Here is a 12,922-nt window from a genome sequence, read left to right on the forward strand (position 1 = left end):
ACCCCTTATTGGATATGTCATTTGTGAATATATTCTCCTGTAGGATGCCTTTTTGTTCTACTGATGGTGTCCTTTGCTGTACAGAAGCTTTTTAGTTTGATATAGTCCCACTTGTTCATTTTTGCTTTTGTTTCCCTTGCCCATGGAGATATGTTCATGAAGTTGTTCATGTTTGTATTCAAGAGAGTTTTGTCTGTTTTCTTCTAAGAGTTTTATGGTTTCATGACTTACATTCAGGTCTTTGATCCATTTGGAGTTTACTTTTGTGTATGGAGTTAGACAGTAATCCAGTTTCATTCTCTTACATGTAGCTGTCCAGTTATGCCAACACCAGCTGTTGAAGAGGCTGTCATTTCCCTATTGGATATCCATGGCTCCTTTATTGTATATTAATTGACCATATATGCTTGGGTTAATATCTGGAGTCTCTATTCTGTTCCACTGTCTGTGGGTCTGTTCTTGTGCCAGTACCAAATTTTCTTGATTACTGTGGCTTTGTAGTAGAGCTTGAAATTGGGAAGCGAGATTCCCCCCTGCTTTATTCTTCCTTCTCAGGATTGCTTTGGCTGTTTGATGTCTTTTGTGCTTCCATATGAATTTTAGAACTATTTGTTCCAGTTTGTTGAAGAAAGCTGTCGGTGTTTTGATAGGGATTGCATTGAATCTGTAGATTGCTTTAGGCAGGATGGCCATGTTGACAATATTAATTCCTAGCCAAGAGCATGGGATGAGTTTCCATTTGTTAGTGTCCTCTTTAATTTCTCTTAAGAGTGTCTTGTAGTTTTCAGGGTATAGGTCTTTCACTTCTTTGGTTAGGTTTGTTCCTAGGTATTTTATTATTTTTGATGCAATTGTGAATGGAATTGTTTTCCTGACTTCTCTTTCTGTTAGTTTGTTAGTGTATAGGAAAACAACAGATTTCTGTGTATTAACTTTGTATACTCCAACTTTACTGAATTCAGATATTAGTTCTAGTAGTTTGGAGTGGATTCTTTAGGGTTTTTTATGTACAATATCATGTCATCTGCAAACAGGGACAGTCTGACTTCTTCCTTACCAATCTGGATGCCAGGCCTCTTACTTTGTACACACACACACACACATTTTTATTTCTATAGCTATAAAACCATGTGTCCATCTCTCTCTCTCTCCTATTCTTCAGGCTCTGATGCATGCTCTGGACTGATTTCCTATGGGGAGATCCTCCTTACCTGTTTAATCTCTGACACTCTGCATTGGACTGTCCTGGCATTGTTACAAACATATGATTATTTATATATATATATATATATATATATATATATATAATGGTTGGATGTTTGTTTGGTGGTCATATTTTCCTAGAAGTCAGTGTTTTTTTCATTTAAGGAGAATCTTTAAATATTACATTTTAAGGATCTATAAAATAGCATTTTTTCTTTATTATAAGATGTATGCATTTAAAAATATTTTTATTGGCATATATTTAATGTGCATAATTTGGTTTGTTTTGACATGTTTATGTCAAAATCCTTGAAATCATTATTGCGATAAAGAGTGAATGTATCCATCATCCTTCAGATTTTTTCCTGGTGCTTTGAATTCCCTTCTCTTTGGTTGCCCTTCCCTCCCCTTCTATTCTCAGGAAGTCACTGATCTGCTTTTGGTCACTGTAAGTTCGTTTGCATTTTCTATAGGTTTATAGAAATGAAATTATATAGTAAGTGCAGTTTTTCTTAAATTTTGCTATCACTAATGTACAATTACATGAACAACATTATGGTTCATAGACTCCCCCCATTATCAAGTCCCCACCGCATACCCCATTACAGTCACTGCATCAGTGTAGTAAGATTCTATTAAATCACTTCTTGTCTTCTCTGTGTTATACTGCCTTCCCTGTGTCCCCCCAACCCACTACATTATGTGTGCTGATTGTAAAGCCCCTATTTCCCCCTTATCCTTCCCTTCCCACCCATGTTCCCAAGTGCCTTTCCCTTTGGTAACTGTTAGTCCATTCTTGGGTTCTGTGAGTCTGCTGCTGTTTTGTTCCTTCAGTTTTTCCTTTGTTCTTATACTCTATAGATGAGTGAAATTATTTGGTACTTGTCTTTCTCCACTTGGCTTATTTCACTGAGCATAATACCCTCTAGCTCCATCCATGTTGTTGCAAATGGTAGGATTTGTTTTCTAGTAAGTGCAGTTTTTTATGTGGCTACTTTCACTGAATGTAATTGCTTGGAGATTGATAAGATTCTGTCACGTATGTGAATAGTTCATTTCTCTTTACCAGTGAGTAGCACTCCATTGTATGAATGTACAACAATGCACTTATCCATTCACTTATGAATTGGGGTTTGAGCTGTTTGCAGGTTTTGGCTATTAAAAGTAAAACTATAATCATTTGTGCTCAAGTCTTTGTGTTGACCTATGCTTTCTTTTCTCTTGGGTAAATACTTAGGAGTGAAATGGCTGGATTGAATGGTAAGTGTATGTTTAACTTTTAAAGAAACCACCAAATCATTTTCCAAATGGGTTCCATCTTACACACCCACATCAGTGGGTGAGGGTTTCAGTTCCTTCAAATCCTTGCTCTGTACTTAGTATAGTTAGTATTTTAAATTTTAGCAATTCTAAGTGACATGTAGTGGTGTTTCATTGTGGTTTTTATTTATGTAGTCCTAATTCCAGGCCTTCTGGCTAATCCTGTAACTTTCTTGTTGTATTTTCCTTCACTTTGTTTTTTGTTCTATACACTGGGCCAGTGCTACCCTTATATTCCAGTCCTGTAACTGTATTTCGAAGGATCAGTTTTTAAGGATCCTGTTTTTGTTTCAGCGGATGCAGTGTCTTCTTCATGTTACTATGATCAAGTCTTTTTACCTTCTCAGATTCCAGAGAGAAGAATCTTATCTCCTCAGGCCTTAAATGATATAAGGTGATAGAAGACTGGTTTCAGATGCTGATTTGCTCTGGTAAGGGGAATAGATAAATACTAAGAAAGGCAAGTTATAGCTCTGACCTTCCTGTATCACATCATCTTCTTGCAGGTTTGGGGTTTCAAGTATTTTTCTGTTTGGTTTCTGCCAGATGATAGAGTTCTCTGCAGAACAACACAAATTGTAAGTCTGAAATTTTTTCCTGTTTTATTGAAGTGGCTCTATTTAGATGTAACACTTCTTTAAAATTTTGAGGATCAATTTTTATTTTCCGAGTTTCAGCACTGATGACTTTGTTCCTCCTTGACTCCTTTTTGTTCGTCTGTTCTGCTTTGGGGATGGAAGCTGTGAAATCTTTACCTATGTAGATTCAGCTCCCAGTCCTTCCCAGCCCAGCTCTGCTTTGTCTTCTGCCTCACCTAATACTGTTTTCTGCTTTTTTTGGTTGCCTTCATTCAAGTTCATGATTCAGATTTCTTTTTTCTTTTCCTGATTAGTGAAGACTCCTTTCTGATCTCCTATTTTTCTTATGTTTTCTTTTATGTATTGATTTCCTTTATACCTATTTCTTAAGTAAATATTTGCTCTGATTCTAGAGTCTTCCATCTCTTTTTTTTTTTTTTTTTTGGTAGGGGGGCTGGAATTCAAGCCTGGGGTCCATCTGGGTGATAGTGCTATTTCTCCTAACCTTTAGGCCCAGCTTACTGCCCGCCCCCCACCTCCAGAGCTGGACTGTACCATGCTGGCCTGGGAAGGTGTTAAGTAGGGGGGAAGGGATCTTTATCTTTGAGTCTTCCATCTCTTGAATTATTGTATTGTTCATGTGCCTGGTGGATTTGAATTTTTCTCTCACTTATCCTTAGAGAGGGAAGTCCACGCATATTGAGGATCGGGTATTGCCCTGTGTTCTTTCAAGAGACTGAAATGAGTCCCTGTTTGACTCATGTCCAGATGGCGGTAAAAGGTTAGATTTATAGTAGATTAATTTGCCAATTAGAAATTCATTTCCTATGAGACCTAGGGAAGGAGCCAGCATCAGCTGCAGTAGTAATCAAAGGGAAGTTTGCCTTAGAACCAGAGAGATTCTGGAGGTACTTGGTGTGGCTCTCTAATTAGGAAGGTCCTTGTCACTTGGCATGGCTGCCCATATCACAAGTCAGCTGGTAATGTTTTTTTCCCTCATATTTTCTGGAGCAGTCCTCATGGCCACATGTAAATTAGAAGTAAATACAACCAGAGATTACTTGCTCTGTTGGAGCCAGGAACCCCTTTTAAGGGGTGAGTGTATTATAAATGTACTCCAACTCTTCCTAGGGTAGTTCCCTCCACCCCTCAGCCCTCTGCACAGAGTATCATGAATCTGTTGGGCTCTCATTTGCTTACTTGCTGTCCATGCAGTTACACCTTCACATGAGGGGATGTTGTGCCTAAGTCCTTCTGTCACTCTCCCATGGTGGTTCTTTGTGGTATATATTTCTGGAAGTTTAAGCTGGGAATCTATCTGTGGCTTCTAGGGCTGACTCAGGATATTCCCTCTTCTTATACTCAGTTGGTTATTTCTCTAGTAATCTGGCATAAAGGAGTGAGCCTTTGTAGCTTTCTGATTTTACATCGTATTTTATATATCCATCTTGAATTGTGGAGAGGGATATTGAGGTGATTCACCCCCAGTGATTATAGGGAATGAATGAATGGGCAAAGCTCATCTTTTGCAAGTGAGGATCATTGGAGGTGGTTTTGTGAAGAATGATATAGATTAGAAGAGATGCCTAGAATGGAAAATGAGGCAGCTAGAGAAGAGAAGGCTGGCGAGGGTTAGTGGGGCCAACCCACACTGCTCTGCGCCTTTCTGTAGCAGGGGTAGTCTTGGGGTCAAGTGAAGGAAATGGAGAGTTAGGTTGAGGGCAGAAGAACTGTAGGACTGGTATCCAGATACTTGGAAGAATTCCAAGGTGGGTGAGTTTCTTCAGAAATTCTGTGCAGCCCTGTATTTGATGGTCTGGGGCTCTAGGAGAGCAGAGGGCTGTTATGCCAGAGTAAGCCAGCTTAGTTAGCTAGAGACTGAATGGCATTATTATTTCAGATACAATCTTTTTTGTCATCTTGTCTAGTCCCCTCATGATTTATGCAGGTTTGTAAATAAGTTGGGAAATGAATAGGTTTCCTAAATGTAATTTTAAGGCATCCGTCCCACAAGAGAGCTGATTTATACCCTCTGAGGTAGTATTGCTTAGCCCTTGTATTTTCAGAGTTTAAGTAACCATATGCCATTTTATAAACAACTCTTAGAATATAAGAATGTGTTCAACAGAAGCCTCCAAAGTAGATGTACCTTAAATGCTTTAGGGGATGGCAGTTCATTTTCTGCCTTACTTTGTTCTTGAAGATGTGAAACTAATGATCTATTATCTATTTTGTATCTCAAGGATGTGTAACAAAAATCAAATCCAGGGCACACCATTAGAGTTTCATGTGCACGAGAGCAGCATGGGGTTCTCCGTTTCAGGGTCTGGGGAAAAACGTTCCACTGCGGGACCTCAGCCTTCTATCCTGCTGTCTTCAGGACTGTCTGAAATTTTTGATTAAAAAAACTCTAAGCACTTTCTATCCTTCATTCTCTTCACTGGGGGGTTGAGTCTATGGAAAGAGTATGGGCCCTGACCGGGTCCTAGTTCAGATCTTGACTCCCTCATTTCTTGGCTGTGTGGCTTTGGGTGTGTTGCATAACCTTTCAAAGCCATAGGTTTCTCATCCATAAAAGGAAGCAATTTATGAAAGAGTATCTGCCTCAAATTATACATGAAAGCACTGTTCCAGTGCTTAGCATCTAGGAGGTGCTCATAAACCCCCAGCTCCCACCTTTCCCTGCTTTGGTTGTTAGCAACAATGCCACATGGCATGTTTGTCACATCCATTTCTATATCCCTTTCTTTGCAATAGGGTAGGTACCTAATATTCACCTTTCAGGCAATTCTGTTACTCTAAATTTCACACATATTTGAAGGTTATACTGCTTAATGACTAGGCTTGGCAGAAATGATATTGAACCTGAATACACAGTGTGAGTTCTCAAGAATAGAATCTCCCTTGCCTATTTTGCTTTTTGGTTATCATGCTATTGATATATCTATCTGCCCACCTCACATATGATCGAACAAGATAATGTGAATTATAAATACATGAGAAGGAAAAAGGAAAAATAAAAAATTAGGGATGGGCAGAAAATGATGCCAGGAATAAGTTCCATACAAAACAGTGCATGAAGGGGTTCTGTAATTTGCTGAGAGGTGTGGCATGCTAGCAGCCATCCCGAAAGAGGAGAGGCACTCCCATACACAGATCCCTTTCTCCTGGGCTCTTCAGTGAAATTCACATAAACATCCCGTCTTTTACTTCCATTAAAACCGGGGCTAAGGAGAAAGCCAGTGCTGTCTCAGGGTAGCTAGAGAGGTTTGCATTGAATGTTATACCAGAATACCTTGATAGCTTTACTTACTTGCTTTTTTAAATAAAAATAGTCATTAGTAGAAGGAAGAAAATAGAAAGGTGCCACAATAACTGTAAACAGAACTTAAAGTGATTGAAACTACAGTTTGAAGGATAATACACGAAGGATGAAAATCAGAATTTAAATAAAGTTCGTAGAAATTGCTGCCAAACCTGAATTATTTCTTAAGAAGCAGTTCTTCTGAGGTTTTCTGGCTTGCCTCATCCAGCTAACAGAGAGTAGTGCCACAGGATTTGAGGCCAGAAGATGCACAGTGACATGGCTGACTCCATCATGACTACTGCGTAAGACTTGAATCTCGTGATCTCTGGTTCATTACTTTTACTATTATGAAAAGTGTCATTTTCCAGTAGTTTAATAGCATTCAGGTATCATCTTGCATGCTTTTGAGGCTGGAAATTATATTTACAGACAAAAGCTCCCTGAAGGCTAGGCTCATTTCATTTTTACATTATGCCCCTAGTTGACCATTGATGTTCAATAAATATCTCTTGAATACATGAAGGTTATTGCTAGTTGGTATGAATACAGCCTAAACATGAAAAATGTTCTTAAAATGGAAGGATTTTCTTTAGTTAATAAAATGAAGAAAATTTCCCTTTTTTAACTAAATTCCAATCCTATCAGTCTTTTGATAGAATTTGGGCCATTAATACTGCAGAGAAGTTAGAGTCTTCCTGCATTTTCTAAATGACCATGTTAGTAATAGAAGATCTGATTGTACTTTGTGCTTATCTTTGAGGATGTCAAAAGGACTTGAGAAATGCACCTTTCCTCACACATCAACCACATAGCGGAATACTCAACCCATTCCTGGGACTGGCTCCCGTAACTTTAGGGTGCCTTGCCTTTCTTTAATTTTGAAAGTGGTAACTAAGCTCCCAGAGGAAATACACACATGGGACATATTCACCGTCTTTGTTTCCCGCTGGGAATTGGTTATTCCTCTCATCCTGGTTCTGTCATAAATGAAATGTGTGATTCTAGTCCCTTTTCTTCTTCGCACCTCACTTTTTCCATTTACAAATGGGTGGGCTTGAACAGGATGATCTCTAAGGCACTTGATGACATTATTCTCTTTTCCCTTTTGTACGTAAACTATCAACTCTTAATTGTGGGCCACTTAATGACGTTATTGTTTAGTGACAGAATGGCTTCCCCGCATGCATGGCCCGCTCTCCCTATCTTCGCAACTTGAAACTACCCTCACCCCCGAGACATCAAGCCAGCATGCAGAGTTGGATTCAAACTTATGAAGATAACAGCAACTTGACGTGATTTGGGTGAATGGTACAGAAATCCTGGCTCTGAGATGTTAGGTGCTCCTAACTGGGTTCCTCTTTTCATTAAGCTGGTAGCTGGCATATGGTGTAGGGGATTTTTGCCCCTTCTGGCCAGTGGTACTTCACTCCCATGTGCTAGTCCTTTTAGGCTAAGTGTGGGTGTTCCTATCCTTTTTCAGGTCCCCAGTTTCTGCTAGCATGACTGCAATCTGATCAGCAGCCACGGTAGTTTAACCCCTGTGTCTGGCGCCGGCGTGTTGGGGCCTCGTCACCGCCCAGGACCACCGAGCTGCCATGGTCGCTGCCCCTACGGCCACCCCTGCAATTTCACAGCCCCAGGTAAGTGAGCCCACGTGGCATAGGTTTGGGCTAATCTTAGTTTTGTCCAGTATTTAAGTTGAGTTTCAGAAAGTGTGTTTGACTATAGGGATCCTGTGTATCTTTCTCATTATCATTTGGTGGGTATTTGGATAATAGCGCTTTTGTGAGGGTGGTGCTATTTAGTTCAAGAAGCAGCTGGAACAATGAGCAAGTGATTTTAGTGAACTGGCCTCTGTTCTCAGGGCGCTTGGTTTTCAGTGCTTAGGATGTCTGTCTGATACTATAGGCATCGAACTCCAGATCAGGGCAGTCAGTAATAAATCCTGCCGCTTTCCCTCTGGGCTCTTTTAGGGTATAGTGAAATATCTCAGAACTGATCTAATCTTACCAATTTTCTGAATGCTTTCTCATTGTCGTCTTCCTGTAATTATTATTTTGCCCTGACCTGGTCTAGGAACGTTGAAAAGAACATGCAATTCCAGTAACTTCTGAACACTAATCAGCGAGTTACTTTCTTCCATCCAATGAGGAATAGTTACAGGGTAGGAACATTATCTTGCTTAGATTATTTATTTGAAGTCTGATGTGTTAGAGTGTTCACTGTAGCCTTTCCGTTTTAGCAGGCAGCCTGGTACAATAGGGAAACAGGCTTCGGATTCATTAGGCCTGAGTTCACATACCGACTGCTGGTTAAGGCGACTAAGTCATGCTCACCTCTCAGTTTCATTTTCTTCTCCTGCAGTCCTACCTTACAGGATGGTCATGTGGGTTAAATGATAGAATATATGCAAAGTACATAGTAGGTGCTCAGCAAATGTAGTGTCCTATTTGTTCTTCCTTTACCTTCTCCTAGAGGGTGGCCTCCCATCTCATTCATGACAATTGTTTTTAGGTCAAGGTTAAAGAAGAAAGTGTATTTCTGAGAAACAGCCATAGTGATTGAAATTTGAATCTTCATGATACAGAATATTATTCCACCCTTGTTTTGTCCTGTATCATTTTTCAGGTTACTAAATTATGTATGCATTTCAAAAAGGGTGTATGTGTGTATGAGGTGGGAGGGAGAAAGGAGAAAGGGGTATTTTTACTTCATTTACTATAAATGTGTCTTTTTTCCTCTAAGACCTTGGAATTTTGTCGTATGGATAAAGTCCTTGCTGTTCTTTAACATCTTAAAGCTCTTAGTATTATTTTTCCAGAATATTTAGTGTTACCACCATCATGTGTGTGTCTTTCTGGTAAATAGATCATTGCCTTTACATCACCTCATTTACTTTGGGTATTTGGTTTCCATTCCCCTCAATAGAGTTTTTGGTGCCCAAGAGACTTGATGAATGGATAAAAAGATTTAGTACCTGTTACCTGAGGTCACCATTTCAAAGTCCGTGTTCCCATGCAATGACTGTTAGCCTTTTGTGAAGTGAGTCAGGGCCCAGTACAGGCTTTCTGGAGGTGGCATTTCAGCATCCTAGCCTTGCTGTTGTCATTTGTCAACATTTCCAACAGCACCATCTTATCTACACATCTTTCCTCTTATGCCAGCTACTATCAGCTGGTGAGTAATACAAATATTTTTAAATGACTCATTTAATTAAAATGTTTGACACCACTCAAGGTAGAAAAATATCATATTTAACATAAGCATTTGGGGAAATGTGTACTCTTTTAAATTCTCTGTGAGAAGGTAAAAATTGGGACAGTCCCTCTGGAGGGTTATTTGATGGTATCTATTGAAAATTATATCCCTTTGCATATGCTCTGTTCCCATCTTGGTATCTACAATAGGAACACACTTGTATATGAGGCCAGGGAGACGTGCATGGTGATATTCATTAAAACATTAGTTGAAGGCCCAAAAGTGCAACACTTTCTGAATATGCAGTGGTGGAAGGACTTAATAAATTAAGCATGTTGATATGATTTAAATACCATGCAGCAGTGAAAAAAATGATAAATATATTATCTCACCACAGCTATATTTTCCCAAGATATCTGGTGGAGGGAAAAGAAATCAAAATGCAGAATAGTACAGGCAGATATTATTAAAACTGTAAACAAAGACCATATGTTTTTAGGGGTAAACATGTGGTACATTAAATGTGTAGTGAAAGGTCTAGAACATACATTGTTAATGGGAATTATGTTGCCCCCAAGAGGGCAAGAACTGTATCTTGGGAGATAAAAAACCCCTCTGAAGTTTAACTCCACCCAACAAAATCTTATTCCTTAGTGTTTAATTTCTCTCACTAGGGAAAATTTAAATTTAATTAAAACCTTCTCCTTCAGAGTCACCAAAAAAAAAAAAAAAGTCAAGAAACACTGGTCTAGAAGGATGCACGAGAGCTGTCCAGTCACATTGTTTGGGTTCAAATCCTGGCTCCAACATTTACTGAGCCCGTGGGGCTGGGAGGCAGAAAAGCATTCACTCTCAGTGCCTCCAATTCCTCATCTGCAAAATGGGCAGATAATAAAAAAGCCAACTTCATAGGCTGGTTTTAAGGATGAAAGGATATGGTATGTGTAAAACAGCATCTGGCACATATTGCTCAATACATCTCAGTTACTATTGTCCAGCAAGCATTGGCAGGTTTGGGGATCCAAAAGTATCTAAGACAAACAAGACTTTTGCCCTGCCAGAGTTTATAAATGTAGTGGGAAACCATAAAGTTACATGGAAATTTAAAGTTACGAACTGTGCCACAAATACTATGACCCAGGAAAGACTTAGGGGATCAGGGAAGGCTTCTCAAGGAAGACCACCAGGCTAGGAGTTAATGACTGAGCATGAGTTACTCTGATAAGAGAGAAGAAATAGCATGCGTGAATGCTGAGTATCCCAAGGTGAGAGAGAGCATGGCGTTGGGATGTTCGTGCAGGAGAGCTGCAGTAGTTGGGGTATGAGGTGTTAAGCAATGATGTGCTAGAGCCAGCTCTGCCGGCTCACAAGAGCTGATTGTTAAACTGTCAGGAATTCTGTGAGCTGATTGACTTGATGTTTGTTACTTGAAACCAGTCAGGGTGGTGTATTTACACCATGGAAATTGGCAAACACAGTCCCTCACTCCTGAGAGCCCATTGTTAAATATTTATAGGCATACTTCTAGTTTTAGAGAGATAGATGGATTAGGTTACAAGGTTGGAGATTTTCCAGAGCCTTGCAAGCTATGCGAAGGAATTTAGCATTAATGTTGGAAGAAGCCTGTGTGACTTTGGAGTCTACCAGCTGGCTTCAGACTCTGACTTGAGAATTTCTTGAACAAGTTCCTTAATATCAACCAGGGTAGTAAGTCCCCTTATTCTTACTATGTACTGAGAAACAGTAGTAGCCTCTGATACTTAGGGCCACAAGCCCACTTGGAAGGAGTCAGCTATTAACTAGGGTATTAGGTTACAGGGAGAGGCAGGTTCCTTTTTCTGGGAAGATGCAGACCATTGGGTCACTTTGTTCCCAGGATCCTGTGGTCCGTGATGGGCCTCCCGATTATCTGTATGTCAGCTCTTCACATGTAATTGTGTGGTCAAATTTTAGTCCAAGGCTGACTTGCCCTTGCTCCTAAGTTTGTGTTGATGTCTTCTCTCCTCTTATCAAGATTTTCCCAGATTCAGAGAAGGTAAAAGTAATTTAAACACAGCATCTCCTTAGGCAAGCCGTAATAAGCAGTTCACTCAATCAGCTTAGCCTGGTATTGTCTGGCACATCAACTTGCATTCTTTTAGGGTGAATTCAGAGAGTTGTGTAAAGATAAACCCACATTCAAGTGTGAAAGGCCTGACAATCCTTTTCTAAGGCAAAAACAACAATTTTTAAGAAAGCTTTTGGTTTTGTTTTCCTCTATTCATTTGGTTAACAAAGAGCATTTTTCTGATCAAGGCTGCCTAATACTAGATATAAACCAATTAATATGAACAAATAGCCTGCAATTGTTTCAAACAATAGTAGGGAAGAAAGCTTTCATTGTTACTCTTGCTGGGATTGCTGTGTAGGTTTTGAAAGATTTGCTTTGTGCTTTGAAGTGGAACAAGTTTGTATTCCCTGCTTTACTCCTGACTAGACTATAAGACGGAGTTTTGTTTTCTCATGCTGAGAGCACCTTGTTCTTAAAGCTAAATGAATACTGAGGCAAAACTGGACCAGCAGCACAGGAAGACTGTGTGTGGCTGCCGTATAGTCCTGCTGTTCCAGACACTGATAAAGAGTTCCTTACCCAAGGGGAGCTCCAGGAATGTGTTTGCAGACAGGAACATTGTTCATCATTAAGTTAAGTTACTACATTTGTACCCTGTAGATTTGGGGGGGGGGGATTGAGGTGGGTAGGAACCTGAAAACTTTCTACTTGACCATTTTCTGTTTCTAGAACTCTGTTGAGCATTACTTGAGTTGTATTTCATCCAATTACTTGTGGGCTGAGTTTGGATTAAAAGTTTTATTTTCCTTTCAAAGGGAAGGGTCAGTAGTTCAAGATGTGAGTGAGTGATTTGGCCTCTCTTGAACCCAGGGCTGGTATTAGAGATCAGAATAGGTGTTTGAGAACTTGGAAGGTATTCGGATCTCACACCTATGATTCCAGTAAAGAAGGAGTCTTTTCCATTAGTATTTTGCAAGATATTTCTTACTATCTCTCATTTACTAGGTGACTATCTTGGTTTTAAGCTAAGAAACAAAGATATTTTGATCCCTCCAAGTGATTTCCTGGGACTTTCACTAAAGACATGAATTTGGGTAGATTCTCCATGTCTGGCAGATTTGTGCTCTGGTATAACACAAGAAGGTCTCTACTTGTTTGTTGGGAGACAGGTTTTTTTGAACATCATTACCAGTTGGCTTCCCTAACAAAGTCCTTCCAAAATATACATTTTAGAGGTTTTATTTCTGATGTTAGAGAGGCGATATG

At 39.7% G+C, this 12,922-nt stretch overlaps 1 protein-coding gene across 11 annotated transcripts in view; it reads left to right on the forward strand.

Moving 5' to 3' along the window:
• LPAR1 (lysophosphatidic acid receptor 1) overlaps window positions 1-12,922 on the forward strand; it is a 127,707-nt gene that overhangs the window by 40,117 nt on the left and 74,668 nt on the right. For 7 of the 11 annotated variants that reach the window (XR_005063784.2, XM_017678736.3, XM_017678734.3 and 4 more), the window contains exon 2: window positions 7,889-8,048. The exons of 3 other annotated variants lie outside the window; for them this stretch is intronic. Coding sequence is in view for 7 of the 8 variants with exons in the window: in XM_017678736.3 (XP_017534225.1) it covers window positions 8,004-8,048 (45 nt within the window). In the remaining variant the exon portion in view is untranslated. Of the gene's footprint in view, window positions 1-3,029; window positions 3,102-7,888; window positions 8,049-12,922 lie in introns of all 11 variants that reach the window. One more of the 11 variants, XM_037027450.2, reaches the window with a different exon arrangement.

Source organism: Manis javanica, chromosome 2, assembly GCF_040802235.1.
Source record: "Manis javanica isolate MJ-LG chromosome 2, MJ_LKY, whole genome shotgun sequence".
Classification (NCBI taxonomy): Eukaryota; Metazoa; Chordata; class Mammalia; order Pholidota; family Manidae; genus Manis; species Manis javanica.